This window comes from Dasypus novemcinctus, chromosome 6 (genome assembly GCF_030445035.2).
Source record: "Dasypus novemcinctus isolate mDasNov1 chromosome 6, mDasNov1.1.hap2, whole genome shotgun sequence".
Taxonomy (NCBI): domain Eukaryota; kingdom Metazoa; phylum Chordata; class Mammalia; order Cingulata; family Dasypodidae; genus Dasypus; species Dasypus novemcinctus.
The window spans coordinates 15,392,690-15,415,781 of record NC_080678.1 but is presented as its reverse complement, the minus strand read 5'-3'; the positions used below and the strand labels follow the sequence as shown (position 1 = coordinate 15,415,781).

At 47.2% G+C, this 23,092-nt stretch overlaps 1 protein-coding gene across 1 annotated transcript in view; it reads left to right on the top strand.

Moving 5' to 3' along the window:
* HTRA1 (HtrA serine peptidase 1) overlaps positions 1 to 23,092 on the top strand; it is a 56,646-nt gene that overhangs the window by 16,040 nt on the left and 17,514 nt on the right. The window contains exons 2-3 of the mRNA XM_058298229.1: positions 15,290 to 15,389; positions 15,761 to 15,965. Coding sequence (XP_058154212.1) covers positions 15,290 to 15,389; positions 15,761 to 15,965 — 305 coding nt within the window. The remainder of the gene's footprint in view (positions 1 to 15,289; positions 15,390 to 15,760; positions 15,966 to 23,092) is intronic.

The window sequence follows — 23,092 nt, the reverse complement described above, 5'->3', positions numbered from 1 at the left end:
CTGGTGACTCTTGGAAGATGAGGCTCCAGAGACCGGCCCTCATCGAGGGACGCCGGCTTGGGGCGTCAGGGCAGCAGGTGCGTGGCTGATGATAGCTGGGGAGTGTGGCAGGCTCCTTGGTGAGCAGAGCTGCTCGCCCCCTGGGGCCTGCCTGCCTTCTCTACGTTTTCTGACCGTGCGCAGCACCCTGGCCAGTGGGAGAGAGGCTGTGTGGCTGCTGGCGGCAGGGGCGGTTTCCCGGGCTTTGGGGTCGAACTCTGTGCCTGCAGCAGGGAGGGCGCCGTGGGCCTTCTCCTGGGCAGTGACGTCTCCCTGTGGGGTGGTCAGCAGGACGACGTCCTGTCCCAGGGAAAATGGGAACATTTTTGCCCACGACCCGTATTCCTAAACTCTGCACAGGGCTTTTTTCTATCCTTTCCCTTGCCTTGAAAGAACTTTTCTTTTGCCCTGTATGCTGCGAGGAAGAGAAGGTTGAGTGGGAGCTTTAGGGAGCCCGGGGGGGAGACTGAGTCTCCACAGCCTCTGCTAGTCCCTGCCTCCGCCCTCGGGGCCGACCTGGCCCAATCCAGCCGCGGCTCTGGCTCCCTTTCTTCACATTTCGTCCTTTCCCCTGAATCCTGCCAACTTTGGACAGGACTGTGCTATTATTCGAGGCTTAAAGTGCACCTGCCTTTGCCAGCATTTAAAGTTGAAGAAACTAGGTGAAAAGGACAAGTGAGTTCTCCCATGCTCGGAGAGAGCCAGCAGTGCCAGGAGAAGCCGCCGGGCTGAGCCTCCTCATCTAAAGCCACGGAATCTTCTGGGTGAGGCTGCCCGGGGGCTGCACGTGTGCCCCCGCCCCGGCCCGGGTGGGAGCTGGGCCAGCAGCTTAGATACCCCCCAGCGGGGAGGCTATATCGGACCCCTCAAGACTGCCCGTGGGCTTCCAGGCCCGCCCAGCTCGGGCAGCAGGCGCCGCACCCGGCTCCGGAGGGCGCGGGGTGCTTTCTGGGACTTCACCTGGGCTCCCCGTTTTAACTCAAATGAGCGTGAAATGTGGCACAAGGCCCCGAGCGCAGAAGGCCTGCCCTCGGTTCAGTGCTCGACTCTCACCCTCAGGACACCCTTAACCCTTGTTGAACAGGCGGCCCCATATTTTAATTTTGCACTGGGCCCTGCAAACTATGTAGCCAGCCCTGAATGTGGGACAGCGCATTGAAACGCCGGGGGTTTGATCAATTTGTTCTCGCAACTGATTTGAATTTTGGGAACATGCTGTTCCCCGCGAATAAAGGAGGATTCATCTCCTTTCCCTCGAATACACTGCGTTCTGTTTTCCAAATTAGCTCTACTTATCAACTCTGCTGAGAAATTGGAAGGCGCGATTGTTCCTGCTGGAAAGGAAGATTGGGTTGCTAAGCCCTGGCTCCAGTCTCTCAGCCCCGAGAGTGCAAACCTGTTCCCACAGCCTCGTGGGCTGCAGGGGCTGGTGGAAGGGCTGCCACCCAGAGGGGAGGCTGCCGGTGCGGAGCAGAGGCCTCCCGCTTCGGAGCCAGACCGATCCAGGTTCGCCTCCCTTCTCTGCCACTCGTGAGCCCTGACGCTTTGGGGGCAACTTGCTTTACTTCGCTGAGCCTCCGTTTTTCCACCTCCCGCTAACTGGGGGGGTGTTATCTACCTGGCAGGCTTGCAGGGAGAATTAGAGATGACTTCTGTGGCATGCCAGCCATGGGCTGGACCCATAGTAGATGCTCAGTAAACGAGCTCTGTTACTTCTTCTTAATTGGTGTTACCATTTTATTGCCGGCATTCTAGCTGAGAGGACTTTGACTAGCTCAAGGGGAGGAGTATAAAATCTTCTAGGCATGAAGAAAAGTAGTTCTGAATGCAAGGGGTGGGGGTGCCCTGGGAGCGTAGTGTTTATGGGAGCTGGTGGAAAGGTTTGCAGGCAGGAGTGGAGCGAGGGCCCCAGGGGTCTTGGGAGGTTGACTGGGGAATCGGCATGTGGTGGAGGGCCTCGCCGCCCAGGAGCGGGTGGAGACGGCTGTGGGGACCCTGCAGGACGTCCATCCACCCCCAAGCGGCAGTTGCTGGGGAGAGACACCCCAAACAGGCCAGACCTGCCTGGATGATCGTCTAGGAGTGGGACTCTCAGACATTTCAGAAGTGTGGTCAGAGCCACGGGGTGTTGATTGCACCCAAGATGTGGGACAGTCAGCAGAAGGTGAGCAGCAAGGCTGGGTGGAGAGCTGGGTGAGCAAGCCCCAGACTCCTTGGCCCGAGGGCCGGGCATGAGATTGAGTGCTTCACGGCCTCACCTGGGACTCCCAGCTGCCCTGTGAAGCAGGTGTGGTACCTGCGCTTCACAGAAGGGAAAGCTGAGGCTTGGAGACGAGAAGCTGCTTGCCTGAAGTAACACAGCTGGAAGGGGCAGGACCAGGACTTGAGCCAGCTCTGGTTTTGAAGCCATTCTGGTGTTGACAAGGAGAAAGGTGACCTTGGTTAGCCTTGCCTCCTAACTTTCCGCTGTCCCACTGACCCTGCTGGGAATGTACCAGGCTTGGAGTTGAACTCTGCATTCCTGTCCGCCCCTGCCACTCTCTGAGTTTGTGACCCAGAGTTTCCATGCCAGGGTGGGAGAAGGTGCTCAGCTCTGCATCGCTCCCTGGGAGGGGTCAGGCTCAGGATGAAGGGGTCGAGCTGAGAAAAGGGGATGGGGGGCTGCTGGGCAGAAAAGCCTGAGATCCAAGGTTAGGCCCCCTGGGGAGCCAGGCGTGGGGCAGCAGCTGGCTGGTGCAGGGACCAGGTTGGCCTGGGGCCCTCCTAGCATGCCCAGAGTGTTCCCTGGGTCTTTGCAGAACAGACTCTCTAGTACTGGCCACGGAGTGTCAGTGACTGAGACTAGTCCCAGCCAGTGGAGGCACCAGGGCCTGCAGGTGTGGCTCAGATGACCCACAGGTGTGACTAAGATGTCTCACAGGTGTGGTTCAGATGCCCTGCAGGTGTGGCTCAGATGACCCACAGGTGTGGCTAAGATGCCTCACAGGTGTGGCTCAGGTGCCCTGCAGGTGTGGCTCAGGTGCCCTGCAGGTATGGCTCAGATGTCCCACAGGTGTGGCACAGAGAGCCTGCTGGTGTGGCTCAGGAGCCCTCCCTCACATTGTGAGCCAGGGATATGACCTGCGGGGCAGGTGGACAAGAGGGCGTGGGGTCCCGGCTGCTCTATGGGCAGGAATTGGCACCTTCCTCCTGCCTTGGGACAGGCCCAGCCTTCATGGGATCCAGGGAAGCCTCTTTAAGAAAAAATATTTAAAATTATGACTAGTGTTAGTATGGAAGTGACTATTTGGCTTGAGAAAAGAAACTGCCAGAAATTATAAAATTTAAAATGCTGACAAATACCACAAAATATCACAAAATCCAGAAACGTATGACATTTTTATTAACTGTTTGATCTACCTTCCCCTTTACAATACCTTCCCCCACTATACTTTTTGGCTGTAGACTCTGATCATCATTTCATATGAGGTTGATTTTGTAATGTTTCATATTGAAAAATTGTTATTTATTATTATCTTATTACTGATCCAGTCTGTCCTCTGGCATGTTTCTCCACTATCCACATACTTCCAGGACCAGAGGACCCAAACCCCGGGCCTCCTTGACCCGTGTGGAACTGGCCCATGCGCAGTGCTGATGCGCGCAAGGAGTGCCCTGCCATGCAGCGGTGTCCCCCGCGTAGGGGAGCCCCACGCGCAAGGAGTGCGCCCCGTAAGGAGAGGCGCCCAGCGCGAAAGAAAGTGCAGTCTGCCCAGGTGTGGCACCGCACACACACAGAACTGACACAACAGGATGATGCAACAAAAAGAAACACAGATTCCGGGTGCCGCTGATAAGGATGGGAGCGGTCACAGAAGAGCACACAGCGAATGGACACAGAGAGCAGACAACGGCGGGGGGTGGGGAGGCCGGGAAGGGGAGAGGAAAATAAAATACGTGGGACCATACTGATAAATTGAACAAATAAATAGGAGAGAGAGAGAGAAAAAAAAGAGCCTGTGATGGCTGCAAGCTTTGCTAGAGCTCTCCCCGGGGGCAAACGGAGGGGCTTGCAGCTGTAAATTCTTTACCTTCACTGTAAATTCACCTCTGCTCTGCTTAATTGAAGCTGTGCAGGATTCAAGCTTGCCGGCCAGAGAGAGCCCAAGTGATTTCTGGCAGAAATTCCCAGACTTTCACGGTTTGTGGCACCCTTAGTGTCTCAGTAATTTGGTCATGGTGACCCCAGGCCAAAAGAAATACCTCACAGTTCCGTTTATTAACTAGCTAGGTCGACAACAACAAAGTATTTATGTCTTATAACATAGTAGCCATTTGAAAAAATTTAAAGGAAAATAATTTTTATTTAATTCTTCTAATAACCACAATTACGCACTAATGGAATATTGGGGTGTATGCACCTGTTGGATTCAGAGCCACAACTTCTCAGATTGGGATAAGATTTGGGATAGGATTGGCCACCACACCCTTCTTTCCAGTCCAACATTGATGTTTTCATGGTACTTACTTTTTAAAAAAATTATTTTTTAGACTTTTAAAAAAATTATTCAAGTATATCACTCATACAAAAACAATAAGTGTATAGTAATAGTTGTGAACTTACAAAAAAACATATATAACATCATATGGGGCTCTTGTATCACCCTACCACCAATACCTTGCATTGCTGTTAAACATTTTTAACTAACGATTAAAGAGCATTGTCAAAATATTACTACTAACCAAAGTATTTTTCCCCCAGCCCATCCTATTATTATTACCTTTATATCGTTTATATATGAATATACATAAACATTAAGTGTATAGTAAAAGTTGTGAACTTAAAACAAACATATATAACATCATACAGGGGTCCCGTACATCAACCCTCCACCAACCTTGCATTACCATAATCTTACAAATTATGAAAGAATATTGTCATAATCTTATTCCTAATTATAGTCCTTATCTTACATTTGATGTATTTTCCCCCAACCCACCTTATTATTATTTTTTAAATATATTTTTATGACAGAAGTTGTAAACTAATAAAATAATCATACACATGTGTAGAATTCCCAAACAGCACTCCTCTATCAACACACTACACTGTGGTGGAACATTTGTTACAGATAATATTTTTGCCATGTCTGTAGTGTACATTTGGCACACATTTTTCATACTGCCCCATTATCAACACAGGACATCTTTGGCATAGAGGCAGGAATATTATTACTGCTAACCACAGTCCATAGGTCACTCCAGTTGTATTTTTCCCATGCTTCTCCATGTTCCCACCACCCTGCAATAGTGATGTACATTTGCTCTAGCTCACAAAGGACACTCTTGCATCTGTACCATCAACCACAATTCTCATCCACCTCTTGGTTTACTGTGCTATTCAGTTCCTAGATTATTCTCAAGCATTCTGTCAATTGGCATTTACCTAACTATTCTACCATTTTTAGCCACATATCCATTTATAAACTAGCTGTTACTATGTGTTATCATCTACTCTACACATTTCCACACTTTTACAGTAAAACTAATTAAAACTTCTATATACATTAAACATCAGTAGTCCATCTCAGTCCTCCTCTTATCTCCTTTAAGAATCCACAACCTACCACCAGGTCTTGAAGATATTTTCCTGTAATTTCTTCTAGAAGCTTTATGGTTCTTGCTTTCATTTTTAGGTTTTTGATTCATTTTGAGTTAATTTTTGGATAAGGTGTGAGATAGGGGTCCTCTTTCCTTCTTTTGGGTATGGATATCTGGTTCTTTCAGCACCATTTGTTGAATGGACTGTTTTACCTGAGCTGTTTGGGTTGACAGACTAGTCAAAAATCACTTGCCCATACATGTGAGGGTCTGTTTCTGAACCATCAGTTTGGTTCCATTGGTCTGTGTGTTTGTCTTTATGCCAGTACCATGCTGTTTGTACCACTGTAGCTATGTAATGTGATTTAAAGTCTGTGGAGATGAGAATTTCTTTTCCTTTTTAAATGTTTCTGGGTATTCAGGACCCCTTACCCTTCCAAATAAATTTGATAATCATGATTTCAATTAAAAAAAAATGCTGGTGGACTTTTTGTTGGGGTTGCATTGAATCTGTATATCATTTTGAGTAGAATTGACATCTTAATGATATTTAGTCTTCCAAACTGGGAGCACGGAGTGTTCTTCCAGTTATTTGGGCCTTTTTTGATTTCTTTTTACACTGAGTTATAGTTTTCTGAATACAAGTGCTTTACATTGTTGGTTAAGTTTCTTTCTAGGTATTTGAGTTTTAACTGTCATATTTTATTTTCACCACTCTTTTGATACTTTGTTACTTTTATTGATATAATCTTCATTTCTAGACTGTCTTCCAGGCCACTTTCTCCTGTATTTTCTTTTCAGGCTCTAGCATACCCTTTAATATTTGGTCTCTTGGTAGAAATTCTTTAAGTTTCTGTTTATCTGTGAATATTCTAAACTTGCCCTTATTTTTGAAACACAATCTTGCAAGATTTAAGATTCTTGGCTGGAAAGTTTTCTCTTTTAGTATCTTAAATATATCATACCACTGTCTTTTTGCCCCCATGATTTCTTGTGAGAAATCAGCACTTAATCTTATTGGGTATCCCTTATATGTTATACATTGCTTTTCTGCATTGCTTTTCTCTTGCTGGTCTCAGAATTCTCTCTTTATCTTTGGCATTGGACATTCTGATTAGTATGTGTCTCAGAGTTGGTGTATTTTGAGTTTTTCGGATAGGAGTATGTTGAGCTTCTTGGACTTGGATATCTATGTCCTTCAATAGGGTTGGGAAATTTTCTACCATTATTTCTTCAGGTATTCCTTCTGCCCCTTTTCCCTTCTCTTCTCCTTCTGGGACACACATGACACATGTTTACACGTCTTTTGCTGTCATTTAGTTCCCTGAGACCTTGTCCAATTTTTTCCATTCTTTATCTGTTCTTTTATGTTCACTTTCAGAGGCCATTTCTTTAACCTCACCAATCCTTTCTTCTGTCTCCTCAAATCTGCTATTATATGATTCCAATGTTTTTGAAATTTCATTTATTGTGCCTTTCATTCCTATAAGATCTGCTATTTTTCTATGTATGTTTTCAAATTCTTCTTTGTGCCTATCCAATGTCTTAATATCCTTAATCTCTTTAGCCATCTCATTGAATCTATTAAGGAGATTTGTTTGAACATCTATGACTAGTTGTCTCAACTCCTTTATGTTATCTGGAGGCTTATCTTCTTCCTTTAACTGGCCCATATCTTCCTGTTTCTCGGTGTGGATTGTAATTTTTGGTTGGTATCTTGGCATTTGACTTACTAGAGTATTTATTCTGGGCGTAGTTTTTCTTTTTAGTTTAAGGCTTCCTGCCCTTTCTCCCTTGCTGGTTGCACAGTAGCAGCCAAGGATGTAGTTGGTGCTATAAGCAGTAGAGGTTCAAGCTTCCCTTATTGCTCCAGGGACTGATGAAGCTTCTCCCAACTTTCTCCTTTGCCAGGGATAGGGACAGAGTCACAGCTGTGTGGAATAGTCCAAGTCATACAGGCCTAGACTGTAGTTGCCCAGAGAGATTGATGAAGCTTCAGTCCCTTTTCTCCCCTGCCTGGGGTGGGGATGGAACTGCAGATATGGCAGCAATCTATGCAGTACAGGACCAAGATAACTGCAGTTGCTCCTGCAGACTCCTGATTTTTCAGTCTGTGCCAGTCAAATGTACCTGCAGTTACCTGGATAGGCTGGTACAGGGCCTGCAAGCCTCCTCCTTGCCAGAGGTGGGCTGAAGCCTAGGCTAGGGATATAGGCCTATCTAGGTGAAAGAAACCAGTTCCTATTATCACTGTAATTTTCGGTCAGCCCGCCCCTTGTGCCAGGAGCTGGGTTAAGATGGTGGCTACCGGCCTCTTTCTTACTTGGGCAGGTTCAAACTTTAGCTGTTCTTAGGATTATACTTTTGCCCACTGAATTTACTAATCAATCAGTAGTGGAAGTTTGTGCCCAGCTGTCTCTTCCTCTCCCATTTTTGGGATGTGGAGTTTCTAATTCCAGCCCTGGAATAGGTCCTGAGGCGGCTTGTGCCCCCAGTGGAGGATGGGCACCGGCTTCCATGGTGTGGAGTGCTCTACTCACGAATCTTCTCTGCAGATGGGCAGCCTTCTCCTTCCATTCCTTCTAGGATGTTGCAGGATGCTCTTCTGGCCTCCTGGAACCCCCAAAATCAAGTAGCATCTCTCTCCAGATAGCTCTGGGTGTTTACTAACTGCCAGAGTCAGCAGGAGCTGACTCTAGGAGCTCCTTGCTGGTTGTGGTACTTATTTTTTAATCACAGCAATCACCAAAGTCCAGTTTCACAAAGATATGGCATCCTCCAAAGGAATGTAGTGTGATTAATTTTGAACCTGTGAACTACCTAGACTTAGTTAGCATGGTGTCCAACAGATAGCAAATATGGCTGTGCTGCCCCAGGAAATTGGGAATGCCCCATGAGTCTGCTCTATGCTCTGGGGTGCCTGGGCACATTGTTGGGAACAACAAAAGGCCCACAATAACTTGCTTCTCTTTCTTCATGCTGAGAACTTTGCCTTAAACAAAACAGAAACTCATGTTTTGATGTATTTAAAGCACTTACCCAATTTGGTGCTACTTCTTTTGAGAGAAACACAAATAAAAGTCTGTTCTTGGATTCATGATGATTTTCATTAACATTGGAAAAATTTCCTTTAAATTTCTTTTAGTACTGTATGTCAAGTACTTGACTTAGTGCCTGACTCTTTTCAGTAATGGAAGAGTCTGTTATTCTAACTACAAGACCAGTTTTTGAAACTAATCAACAAACATTGAGCTCTCTCCTTCCTCCTATAAGGAAGTTGTTGAAAGCCGGTTAAGAAGTTTTATTAGTAAAATTTCAAGGATGAAGCAAGCAATATTTATGAAGCTGTGCACTTGACTGAAAGTTTATAAAGAGGAAAGATGAATCACTATCTTTGGGTTGAAGCTTGGCCGCTTAAAAACTCATAAAGTTATAGGAAATGTTGGTAACTCTTAATGTGGAGTTAAAAATCAGTAAAAATAAATATTTATTAGGTAAGTGGAAAGGACAGTTCCTGTAAAGTTCTGTGACTCATCATGCTACTAATCCTAGTTATTCAGAATTTTTCCATTTGAAAATAAAATCAAGTAGCATAACTTTTTTCTTTTCCAGAATTATTTTGAGCATTCTAGGTTTTTTGCTTTTCCATACAAATTTTAGAATAAGCTTATCAATGTCTAAAAAAACTCCTGCTGGGTTTTGATTGGGAATACATTGAATCTATAGACCAGTTTGGGAAGAATTAATTGCTTAAAAATAGTGAGTCTTCTTAGTCACAAATATATCTGTCCATTTATTTATGTCTTCTTTGATTTATTTCAGCAGTGTTTTATAGTTTTTAGTGTATAGGTCTTGCATGTATTTTGTTAAATATTTCCCTAAGTATTTAATACTTTTGATGCAATTATAATTGGTATCTTGAAAATGGCAATTTCTGATAGTTTCCTGCTGATACATAAAAGTACAATTGGTATCCTGTGACATTAGTAAACTTATTCTAGTAGTTTTTTTTAGATTCCTAAGAATATTCTAGGAATCTACAAACAAATCGTGTAATCTGCAAATAAAGACAGTTTTATGTTCTTTCCAATCTCTATGCCTTTCCTTTATTTTTCTGGCCTCATCATATGGGTTAGGACTTCCAATAAAATACTGAATAGAAGTTTAAGAGTAGACATCCTTGTTGCAAATTTTGGAGGAAAAATGTTGTTTTTTACCAATAAGTATGTTAGCTTTAGGTTTTTGTGATGCTTGTTATCATGTTGAGGAATTTCTCTTCTATTTGTAGTTTGTGGAGTGTTTTTGTTGTGAATGGGTGTTAAATTTTGTCATATGCTCTTTCAGCATCTATTTAAAATGATCACTTGCAGTTTTTAAGTTTTTTTTTTTTTTTTTGCTGTTAATATGGGGAATTGCAGTGATTTTTTTTCTTTCTTTCTTTTTTTTTTGGTGGGGGGAGTGGGGTGGATGGGACCTGGGACCTCCCATATAGGAAGCAGGTGCTCAACTGCTTGAGCCACATCTGTTCCCACACTGATTAATTGTTTTTTTTTAAAGGTCTCTTTTAAAATTTATTTTTATTTTTTCATTATCTTATCTTTTTTTTTTAAAACTGATTGGTTTTTGAATGTAAAACCAACCTTGCTTATCCTTTCCTAGTCATGATATATTATACTTTTTATTATTGTTTTATTCAATTTGCTAAAAATTTTAAGGGCTTTGGTCTAGGTTCATGAGGATTATTATTGGTCTATAATTCTCTTCTAAAGTCTTTTTTCTGGCTTTTAGCTTGGTGTAATGCTGGGTTCATATATTTGTTTCCATTCTCCTCTTTAGGGGAAAGTTGTGGAGTGTTAGTATTGGTTCTTTCTTTTTTTTTTTTTTTAAGATTTTTTAATTTATAACACCCTCCCCCCCAACCATCTGCTCTCTGTGTGTTCTTCTGTGTCTGCTTGTATTTTCATTAGGCGGCTCTGGGAACCAATCTTGGGACCTTCCAGAGTGGGAGAGAGGTGATCACTCTCTTGTGCCACCTCAGCTCCCTGTTCTGCTATGTCTTATTTTCTCTCCTTTGTCTCTTGTTGCATCATCTTGCTGCACTAGCTCTCCATGTCAGCTGGCACTCCTGCGTGGGGCAGCATTCCTGTGTGGGCTGGCACTCCTTGTGGGCCTGCTCGCTGTGCAGGCCAGCTTGCCCTCACCAGGAGACTGGGCATCAAACTGTGGACCTCCTATATGGCAGATGGGAGCCAAACTGCTTGAGACACATCCGTTTTTCTTGGTTCTTTCTTAAATGCTGGTAGAATTCACAAGTGAAACCATTTGGAAAGGCTTTTAAGTGCAAATGCAATTTGCTTAATAGATATGCTGTTACTCAGGTTTTCCATTTCTTCATGACTGAACTTTGGTAGATTATGCCTTTTAAGAAATTTGTATTTCTTAATACAAATTAACTTGAATTTATGCCCATGAAGTCCATCCAGCCTATGGAATTTATGGGTATCAATTTGTTCATAATATTCCCTTATTCCACTTATAATACCTGTAGGGTCTGTGGTGTTGTTTCCTCTTTCATTCCTGGTATTGGGACTGTTTGTCTTTTCTCCCTTTTCCTTAATCAGGAATGTAGAAAATACCTTACCTTCACTCTTTCAGATTCTGCACCAGCCAGTTTTCTGTGAATGGCTGGCTGTTACGGAACACCTGCTGATCCCAGCTTTCTCACAGTGAAGGGAGCAGTTGGAAGGACCAGGCCTTGACCCTGCTTGGGACTTCCCATCCTTACTACCTTCTGCTACATTGGTTCTGATCTACCTGAACCAGGCAGGGAGAAGGCCCCCACTTCATAGGGAGAGTTATACTTGTCTTCTACTGGGCTATGGTTCTGGCTGCATCACTGTGCCAAGCAGCTCCTCCTCTCCCTTCTGCAGTGGCTGAGGGGTGCCCTTGTAAGCTGGGGAACAGAGGTGCAGGTTAATGCCAGAAAAATGGGGCTTCCACCAGCCCCCCTTGAATACTGTTTCCACAGAGGTGGCCTTGCTTTCTCTGTTAGGAGTAGCTGCCAGGGCCTTTACCTGTCTGCTGCACCAATGATGTATGCAGTGCCTACACCTGTTGGGAATGCCTACTGAGCAGTTCTTTCCTTTTCTTTCTTTTTAAACCACATGCCATGACTTGGTCAGCCACATGGTATGCAAAATCAGTAGGAAAGTACCTGGAGGTAGGTGCTATGGTCAATGTGTTTTATGGGCTAGGGGCTAGGACTCAGAAAAGTTAAAGGCCAGACCAGGCAGAGCTGTGCCAGGCATCACGCTCTGATCCACCTGATAGCTGAGCCTGTACTCTTACCCACCTGTTCTCCCATTGCCAAGTGGCCTGGACCTCCCAGGCCTCCATGCATCTGCATCTTCAGATATTGAGTGGTGACCGAGCCAGCCAGTGTCCATCTCTGGGAATTCTCTACCTGGTTGACCCCTCTAGGAAAGAAGACAGTTCACCAGTAGTTAAGGTCAAATAGGGCCAACAGGGTTTCTAAAGACCATAAGGCTGCAGCAGCTTCCTCTGGGGCAGGGAGTCAACATTTGGCCAAGCTCTTTTAGAGGCACTTAATTTTCTCTTTCTGAAATTGCATGTAGAGAAGCCAACCATTTCTTCATCTTTCTTTTGACATTTTGCCCATCTTTGAAAAATTAGTCGATGTTCCATATGCTCAATTTCTTCTGCTCTGTTTACTTTTCTCTTTGAAACTTGTCCACCAAGTGATGGTAATAGGGGGCAGGAGTTGTTTTCTTCATCTTAGCTGCACAGTTGAGTCTTGGCAATTGGTCTGTTCTCCCACTGCTCCTCCTCTCTGGTTACCGGTCTGCAGAACTGGGAGTCGTGTGCCCAGCGCCCAGTCTCAAATTCCATGTACTCTTTATCTTGCTGCAGCGTGCCGGGGTGAGAGGGAGGCACAGGACTAGATCTCGGGACGCCGGGGCTGGAGTAACACCATAGCTCATTCTAGAGGCCATTGGGGAAATGGAGGTGCCCAGGAGATGGGGGTGGAATCGGGGCCTCCTTGGACCCCAGCTGGTGTCTTCCCCACCCTCTGATGGTGCTTTCCTGGGGTGATAGAGCCTGGAGCCATTTCCTCTAGTCTGTGTGAGAAAGGAACGACTTCTTTTTTCACCTGGAAAAGCCACGTTCCTCTTGACACCTTAGGTGGGCAAATTCTCCCATGCCTAAACTGGAAAGCCGGAAAGAGGAAGTGGTCCTTGCTGGCAAGATTCTAGCCATCATCCTTCTTGAGAGTGTCAGAAAGTCCACGCTTTCTCGGCAGATTGCTGGCCTTGGGGAATTAGACCTCCTCGTGGCCCTCCCCCAGGAAGCCGGTCTGAGGAGGCCCAACTGCACCTGTTTACCCCTGCCTTTGGGCTGTGGTCACCAGGCTCTGTGCTCAGAAGAAACGTTTCATCCCTATTCACACCACCCTCTGGTCCAACTAACTGCACCTACCTGGAGATGTGGACTGTGGGCTCTAAGGGGAGGGGGTCATATTAAAGTGGACATCTTTGGGCACCTCTGCACCTCATAGTCAATGGTCCACATCATGGCCCATACTCTCCCCCATTCCATCCAATGGATGTGTCATGATGATGGGAGGGAGTTTTGCTGGGGGGGGGGCGGAGAGGTGGGGTGGGGGGGTGGGGATGAATGGGACCTCACATATATATTTTTAATGTAATATTATTACAAAGTCAATAAAATAAAAAAAATAAAAAAAAATAAAAGCTAAAAAAAAAAGTACTGGGAGTCAGCAAAATAAAAACAAAAAAGTGTGAGTATTTTGGGGACATCCAAATGTAGTACAAATATGGTGTTTTCAACTAAAAATGTTATCAAAATATTTTGGTTATCTTTTCTATAGGTTGATTCTTGGGAAATGCAAGCACATTGAAAAACATGAACCTGCAAAATCTGTTTCACTTGGTCATTGTAAGGTTTTCAAAATTTCAAAAGAATTTTGATAAATAATTTGGTTGTATTTTCTGAAATTCTTAATTGAAATTTTAAAAGTTGGATCAGTATAACATTGAGGCAGAAAACAGCTATATTTAGCCAAAGGTTTAAGAATCTGGGATTCAGGGTTACAGGTGCAGGTGCCGTAAGGGAATATCCAACATATACCAATGAAAGGCTAAAGAATTAAAGGAAGTTTAAGCAAAAAAAAAAAAAAAAAAAAAAGTGGACAGGCTGAGGATCTGGTGAACCCATGGGGCTGGGAGGAGCTTGCCCAGGTTTTCCTGTTCTTTATACTTTGTTGAAGAAATTTGGCTTCTGTGGAGAAGTAATTTAAAGACTGTGAGCCTCAGTTTCCCCAAATATAATATGCAGACAGTACATGGCTTTACCTGTTCTGTGGGAAGGTGGGAAGGAACTGAAACAAAGAAACCTGGGAATCTGTCTTGAAAGCAACACAGAAGCTACCATTAATTGGCCAAATGATTTTATATTGCCTAGTCCTTGAAGCTCCTTTTCTGCGCTGCTGAAAATCATGCTATTCTAAAAGAGAGCATGAGCATGCTTTGTGCAGCACTGAGCTGGACTGATGGGGCTGAGGAGAGATGATAGGGACAGGAGAAGGTGTTTGGGTTCCCATCTGCAGGCTAGACCAGACCCCTCTTGCCTGTGTAAGCAGAGACTGGTTAAGGGATCTCAGCAGGTGGCAGAGAAATGGGGCTGGAGTAATAGGCTCCCCGCGGCAGCAGACTGGGTTCCCAGGGACCCCTTCGTAACTCCTGGGACTCCCCTCTGGTAACTCCTGTCTGAATCGGATGTCTTGGGTGCCTGCACCTGTTTAGTGGAAACTAACGTTTAGCCTTGGCATATAGATGCTACATCAGAGATGTGTGCCAGCTTTGTCAGAAAATGGCTTTGAAAATGCCCAGCACCTGGCGTCTGCTGATTCTAATCTAAGTATTTATAAACAAAATCATCTTTATTTCATTTCTCCGCCCCCCACCCCCTCTGTCAGCCGTATCAAGGCACCTCTTGTGTTCTTTGGCCTGGGATGTCACGGCCACGGCCAGGGTTGGAAGGAATGGTCTTGGCATGATGGGGAACTGTTGCTCTGGGGTATCAGTGGAAAGGACAAGACAAAGATGCCTTTGCCTTACTGCTTTTCTGTGATCGTCATTGAAATCGTCCTATCTGATGGCGGCTCTCCAAAACCAGCTGGGCCCCCCCTCAGTCCCGGCGTTCTGCCGCGGGGAGGTGCTTCTTTGCAGTGCTGGGGGAGTTGGGCAAGGGAGGCGGCAGATGGTGACCGCTCGCCAGAGGACCTTCGAGCTGCTCACTCTTTGGAATAGCTGGTAGGAGGTCGAGGTGGTGGAAGTTGCTTTGGTATTTTCTGGTGCCTCCAGTGTGACATTTTAATGGTGAAATTTTCTGAACAAAGAGCTTATCACTGATAGATTTTGCTGCCGCATCTGAGTGGGTTATTCCTTGAGTGCTGGAGGAATGTTTGCATCTGGACCCTCCTCCCAGGTACTGGGCTCACCCCTCTTTCCGGATTCCAGAGACCTCAGAGTGGGTGTTTGTGGCTCCCTCTAAATCTACCCACCCTTCCCCAGGAGAGCACGGCACAAAGCGCAGTACTGTTGAGTATCTTGTCTGCTTTTGTCTCCAGGACAGGAAGACCCCAACAGCTTGCGCCATAAATACAACTTCATTGCCGACGTAGTGGAGAAGATCGCTCCCGCCGTGGTGCACATCGAGCTCTTCCGCAAGTAAAGAGGGCCTTCCTTTTTTCTGTACCCTCTGAAGCTTCTCTAAGTAAATGCTGCCCTTAGCAAAGTATAGGACTGTCTGGATGATAGCGCGTCTTCCTTAGGAGATTTTCCTGTTTGACTAGTTAAGTCTACGTTCTTGACCCTTTTAGATGAGCCTCTGACTTTAAAGAAATTCCTTTAGAATATTTTCTGCATGTAATTTTTGATGGATGGAAACTGGCATGAAGTTTAGTTTTTTTGTGTTAAATCCAGTCTGTAAAGTAATGATTGCCAGGTGTGTTTTGCTATTGCAGAACCGATTACTTAAGGTCTCCAAGAGTTCATTTTAAGGTGTTTCCGGCGTAACTGTGTATTCCTTTGGGTTCTAGGCTCCCTTTCTCTAAGAGGGAGGTGCCTGTGGCTAGCGGGTCCGGGTTTATCGTGTCTGAAGATGGACTCATCGTGACGAACGCCCACGTGGTGACCAACAAGCACCGGGTCAAAGTAGAGCTGAAGAATGGTGCCACCTACGAAGCCAAAATCAAGGATGTTGACGAGAAGGCAGACATTGCACTTATTAAAATTGATCACCAGGTAGGCTGTCCTCCCACTGCCATCTGAGTGCTCCTGGCCTGCCCAGCTCGGTCCTCAGATGCCCAGACTGCAGAGCTTGCACGGCACAAGGGCTCTCTGATTGGCTGAAGCTGGCCTGGCCCAGTCACGTCGGATTAAAGGAGCTGCCAAGTGTGACCTGGGAATGGGGTGGGGGAAGGGGCTGGTGGAACCATCTTGAATAAGCACGTTCTTAGAGCAAGGAGTTTTTAAAACAGTGTCTTAAAGTTTTATTAAGGAAGGCAATGCCTTTATAAAGATATTAGTATGTAAGCAGTGAAAATTGAGTCTCCCTCTCATTCCCGATCCCAGAGGCAACTGTTTTTCTTGATTTCTTGTTCATCCTTCAAAGATATGTTTTGCAGTCATGACAGGTAATAGATTTTACCAAGTTTTAGATTAAGCTGTCATTAGTTTGTAAACAGCATCTTTGAAAACAAACCAGGTCTCCCAAATTGGGGATTTCGAAGGGTTACTAGATGTGTTTTTTTCAAACAGTGTTCCGTATTCAAAAAGTTTTTTGGGAACCTTGAAAAACTTGCTTTGTGAATGATTTCTTTCTTACAGAACTTCTCAGAGCCTTTAATGTGCTAATGCACGTGACTCACGCACAAAAGGGAGAGTCTATTATCTGAGACTAGAAATATTTACTTACTTTTTTAGGCCAAACTGAGTCATAGTGAACTGGATGGGAGAAGACGCTGTCTGTACTGGAGAACAGTCTGCTTTCTATGTAAATATTCTCCTTGTGCTCATTTGTGTTCTGTTGATTTGCTTCGCAAAGTCTTTACAGCTGCAGTTAAATCCAGCTCTTCTCGGGTCATCACAGAGTCCCACTGGTGGCACCTCGACTGGAAAGGTTTAGTTGGTGCGGCATGTGCAGTGGAGGCCGCGTTCTCTGATTTCTTCACGAGTGTGTAATTTTCCAGACTTCACCCGGAATGAGGCGTCAGGGTGGGCTGGGCTGCTCTTGCTGGCCAAGGAGCAGGTCGTGGGCTCCGAGAGTCAGGAGCAGGCTTCCTCCCCAGCTCCCGGCCGGCGCCCGCAGAGCTTCCCCTGCTGTGGAGCGCGGCGTTGCGTGGGCCCTTTCGGGCCTGCTGTGAACGATGGCGCGGTGGAAATACTTCCTTCTAGCATCAGGTCTGCGAGGACTGTGTGGACAGTGGGCTTCTGGAGCCTGGATCCTGTTTTCTGCAGCACCAAGGGCGCGGCCCCAGCCCAGCCTCCTTCAGAGCCAGCCTTTCAGACCCCCACCACTGCCACTGCCCCTGCCACCCCTTCCTTTACCCTCCGGGGGGGCTCTGTGGTCAGGTCTGGGCTGCAGAGGCTGGGGTGGGAACAGGCTCTGTCCCAGCGGGGTAGCAGGCCTGGAGCAAGGTCGCAGAGGCATGTTGTTCCTATCAGCTCGCTGTGGAATTTCCAGCAACACCCTGTCTTTCTAAGTGTGGTTTTATAAGTCACCCTAAACTCACACAGCAACACCCTGTCTTTCTAAGTGTGGTTTTATAAGTCACCCTGTACTCACGATTGTTGATTAGATAAGCTCCAGCTCCCGGCAGTGTTCTGTCATCTTCTCTGACTTTCACCTAATGCACAGTAACTGCCAGATTAGCCCCATTCCATAGAGGAATCAACAGGGGCTCAAGCTCGGCTGCGGAATGGGGGTGAAGCAGGCTTGAACCCAACGCTCCTCTACCATCGAAGATAAATAAGGCATGAATAACCCCTGTCCTTAATTTTGGATCATTAAAGCTAATTGTTGTTGGCGCATTATTTATTCTGGACCCTTTGTTGGCTTTTCTTTTTGTCCTTCTAAGCCACTGAGCAGAGTGCTGTGGTGGAAAGAAGGAAAAATATCATTTACTTTCTGAACCTTGGTTTTCTCATCTGTCAGGTGTGGACCACGCTCTCTCTAAAAGCATTATTGTTGTAGCTAAATGGGATTGCTTCTGTAAGAGGCAGCTCCGTCCTCCTGAATGCATCTTTCCTCCTGGAAGGAAACATCGGGTTCCACCTGAGACCACAGTGGGCATTTTAGAAGGTACATTTTTATCATGGGTGGGGACAGGGATGCATAGTAAAAATGCCCCACAGTTGAGAGATGCCTCTGGAGCTTTGGAGACCTCACTCCTGATGGGTATTAAATGCCTGCAGTGTGAGACCTGGGGGAGAGCTGAGGAAGGGGGGGCAGTCCTAGCAGAAGCAGCTGCCCTCTGCTGCCATACTGGGTCTGTGTGGTTCACTTGCTCTCACCTGCTTTTTAAACTTTTTCTTTTTTTTCCTCCTCCCACTCTTTTGGTGAGGTATAGCTTATATACAAGAAATACACCTTCTTGAATAGCTCGATGGATTTTACATTCATGCATACTTATGTAATCTCCACCCATTTCAAATTGTACATTCACAGAAGCCCAGAAGGGTCCCCCCAAAGGCAACAGTGTTTTGACCTCTGTCACTGTGGACTGGTTTTGTCTATTTTAGAATTTAATAGAAACAGAATCTTACACTACTCCCCCTTTTGGGTCCAGCATTGTTCCCTCAGCAAAACGTGACATTTGTCCAGTTTTTGAATGTATCAGCAGTCTGTTCTTTTTTACTGCTGAGTAGCATTCTACTGTCCGGGTATACCAGAACTTTTATCCGTTTATCTGTTTATGGCCTTTAGGTTGTTTCCAGTTCTTGGTTTTTATGAATCATGCTGCTGGGAATATTTTTGTTTGTTGGAGTGGACTTGGTCTCATCGATGTTTTCATTTAATGCTTTTGAGGTCCGTGAGAGTGAGGCAAGACAAGACTATTGCTCTCTTGCTTAGTGCTTTCTTCCTTAGTTGGATCAAGTAAGACTGAGGATCATCAGACTGAGTTCGCTCCATTTCTGGCTTCCAGGGAAGTTAATAGGAGCTTTGGCCCAGGGCTCGGGAACTTGGCTCGCCTGGCCCCATTGGTGACGTGTGTGGCAGATACGGATGGGTGAGAGCAGGGCCAGGTCCCTGGGCCTGACCGTGAGCTCCCCTGCTCGGCCCCAGTCTCCTGGGCACTGGGGGGAGCGGGCCCGGGCTTTTGGTGTAATGGGACAGCGCGACTTTAAATAGTCTGCAGGAAGGGCTTGTGTGTCCCTGTTTAGGAGCAGGCTGCTAGAAAAGGATCCAGGATGTGGTGTGGAAGTCTTACCGGAAAGAGGCTGGCCGGAACAGCGCATCCGGTGGCCACACGCGGGGCTTTGCTCTGCCGCGCCCTCGGAGGGCAGCCAGCAGCGGGGGCTGCGCTGTCCATGAGGCAGGGTGCTGGCCTGGACCCCTGGGCGATGCCCCCAGGAGATAATTTTTTGTGTGCAGTGTGTGGGGACATGGCATGCAGCGGCTTCTGGCTGGAGATATTCTTTTCAGATTTTGAGCCAAAGCAGAGGCTGAGTGCTGGTATCATCACGGGCATGTCCAGGCAGGACACAAAGACCCAAACAGACAAGCTTCGCCGGGTGTTTCTGACCCTCCCCTGCCGCCCACAGGGGTGCAGTCGTTCCACCAGCAGCACGCTACTTGACATGTGTTTCTCTAGCCAGAAGAAGAAAGAGGGATTCTTGAAAATTTCAAGTTGAAATCATGTGGCTTTTCAAAATGGAATCGGAAATGAAAGGATATTAAATTGCAGGCACCCACACAAAGGACTGACTCAACTCCTTTTTTTTTTTGGCTGATAGTACTTGGAAGTAGGGCGCGTAAAACCTTCTCTTCTAGCACTTTTCCTTTTGTTCCTTTGCTGGGATGATGGAGTCCCCGGGGTGAGGGGAGGGAGGCTGGCCTGTAAGGAGACCCCAGGTGAGCCTCCCACCCAGGGGATGCAAGCACACGTCCATCCCAGCATGTGATACGATACACGTGGGGCACCTGTGGATGGGGTAAGAGCTCGCTTTGCTCTTACTCAGGAGCCAAAACAATGAAAAATTAAAAATTTAAAAAGAAAGAAAGGAAAGGAGGAGGAGGAGGAGGAGAAACAGACCAGGAAAGCTCCGAAAAGACAGAAGAGAACCAGCAAAACTTGGGCTTGGGGAAAAAGCCTCATGCTCAGTGCTGCTTTGCAGTGTGCCCACATCCCAGCCTCCCCAGGGCTCATCACCAGTCACCCCTGGAAGCTGGTGTGACCTCGCCATGTAGACGGGTCAGTGACTAACTTGGTGGCTCATGATTTGGGCCTCATGCCTGCCTCCCTCCACTCCCCCAGCATCCTGATTTCATTTAGAGAGTTCACCGTTACTCAGTCCTTGCCTTTGTTCCTCCTGAACATGGTATCCCTGACACTTCTATTAAGTGGGAATTTCCACGGACATCTGTTAGTACTGCTCACTTGACACCCACCCCCACCTCTTCTGGGAGGGCCAGCCCCCACTGACTTTGGGAACCTACTTCTTGCCCACCCCCCACGGACAAGGCAACACATGACCCAGTTAGATGGAGCAAAGGCTCCCCTCAGAAGAGGACAAAGACTGATCTGGGCAAAGCTGGTGGAGCCACACTGCCGGGGCCCCGGCTCTGAGTTCTAGTCCTCTCTGAGCCCGATCCTTCTGCTTTCCCTTCTGTTCTTGGACCTTACCTCACATCTGCAGTAAACTCCCCATGGCTTAAAGTGAGTTGCCAGGGACGTTTTCTGGGCTTGCAACCAAAGAACCCTTTTTTGCTTCTCACTGCTCTGCAGACACACGTGTGCTCACAGTCCCTGCTGCATTTTGAGACCTCGGAGGACCTTTGGGAGAAAGCCTGGTCTGCTGCCCCTGGCCCCCACCAGCATGGAAGGGGGAGGGTATCACCTCACAGGTCCAACCCCTTCGACCCCAGCCGTGTGCCCCTTTCTGTGCTTCTGCCCCAGGATTTGAAAGTCGCCTTTCTTTGGGGCCCCTGACTGGGGCCAGCATTTGCCTGGAGAGGCAATGCCAGTGCAGGAAGGAGGGGCAGGGTGCATGTAAACATTTTAATAGAAAGCAGCTTTGAGGGCAAACTGGTTCAGCTTCAGATACAAACTGTTTCCAAATGTGTTTAACATGAGCCCCTGGTCGTGTTTGCAGAAAGGTCTTACCATCCAAGGGCTGCGTTGTGTCCATGTAGTTTTTTTTTTAAACTGAGCAGTAGAGGAAAAAAAGGAAAAAGAAAAAATTGTAAAAGAGAGCGAGTGGGTTTCCTCAGGGCAGAGTGTATGGCAGTGACACTGGAGATGTATTGACAAAGGCACCGGGAGTTACTTTCACTAGCACTGTTTTTCCAGCTGGGCTGGTTGTCAGAAGACGCTGACTAAGGCACATGAGCCTGTTCAGAAGTGAGTCCAGATAGCAGGGGACAGGCAAAGGTGATAGAATCTTCTAGATCAGGTTCCATCCTGTATCAATCCCTTTATGGCTCTCCCAGGGATCTTACAGAGAAATGTTAGTTCCTCACCAGGGTCTCGGAGGCCCGGCCTGTGGGGTGCCCCACTCCCTCCCGGCCTCATCCCTTCCCTCCCCTTCTCACCCTTTTATCCTAATTTATAATCGTCTTATTAATTTGTTGATTTAAGTTCACCTCCGCTTGGCAGGGTGTGATAGACAATTCCTGTCTGGTTCACTTGTCAGGTAATCAGCTTGTGACAAAAAGCTCCTCAGGATTGAATTTTAGAGACACTCTCCTCAGCAGGAAGCGAAGCCAGCTGTTTGGTGGATGGTGGCCTGGGAAGACATCTCAAGCAGTGGGGCTGCTCTCCCTGTCAGATGAGGGGTTTGAGGGGAGGGTGCTTGCCCGAGGTGGCACAGAGGCTGGTGGCAGGACCTCCCCAGGGCCCGCGGCCAGCGCTCCTCTCATTTCCCAAACTGCCCGGAGTTTGGATGGAGATGAGGCCTTGCCGGGGGCTGCAGTACGTCTGTGGTAATGGGAGACGCTGGCGAGGCGGTGAGGCTTCCTGTGGGTGCTCTTCCTTGACGCCAACAACCAGGTAAATATTTAGAAACAGCTGGGCTGAGGCTTGTGAGGTGGTTTCTCCCCCCTCCCGTGCTCGGCCGCCTCCAGGCCAGATGCCACCCACAGCCCTGTTTGAAGTGGCTGAGGAGTGAACCGTCTGGGCTGTGGGGCTGGTGTGTCCACAGAGGGTCCCTTGACTGCTGAGCTCGCTGATGGGGCAGAAGGGCCCACACTACTGATTGCCGCGAAGTCCAGAAACGGGTCACGTGGGGGGCGAGGGGACAGGGGCTCTCACGTGGGGGTCCCACGAGCTGCTGAACGGCTCTGGCCTCCTCCAGGCCTGTCTCTGAGAAGCTGGCCCTGCATGGTGTCTCTGCCCTGAGTTATCAGTTATCCGGGCAGCACCCAGGGGACCGGGCAAAGGAGGGGTGGGCCGTGACTCATGCCCGGTGCCACCGGTCATCGAGTTCTCTGGCCACCTGGTAGTCAGGGGGTGCTAAGTTGGCGAGCCTGTCCAGAAGTGAATCCCGTGGCAGAGGATTTGCGCTCGGTTCACCGCCCAGCTTCTGCCATCTGTCACCAGGACCCTGGAACGCGCGTTGCCCTGCCCCGGTTCGCTCTTATTTTGTTCATGTGTTTTTCCATTTGGGACTCTGGTCCCCACTCCGTCTGCACCGGTCTCTCTGTGGTACCTGTCCTTTCTCTCCCTGCCCAGAGAGGGCTGCTGTTGCATCTGTTAAAGATGCCACAGGCCCTGGTGAGGTAATGAGGCTTCTCTTATGGCATTGATTTTTACCATCTTCAGGGCTGGGAATCGATATTTCGTGAAGTAATCTAAATCCAGACTGAAGCGGAAGCAGCATCTATCCCTCTGCCCAAGCCTCAGCCCAGAGGTTAATGGGGACGCGGCTGCTTCTTGCCCTGACTGCGCTTCTTTTTGGGATGTGAAAACGTTACGGTATCAAAACTGGAGCCCTTTTGTGTTCTCTGGCCCCGTTTCAAGAACTCAGTTGATTGTTAAGGAAATTCTTTGGCCATATTTTTCTCTTAATATGGTAAAGTCTTTTTTTTCGTGTTGGCACTCTCTCTTCAGGGAATTGGATTACAGCTATTATTTATGAGCCTGACAAAGCTGTTCCCAGATTGTTGGGACTGGATTTGTGGGCGCCCCTTCAGGAATGCCTCTTGTCCC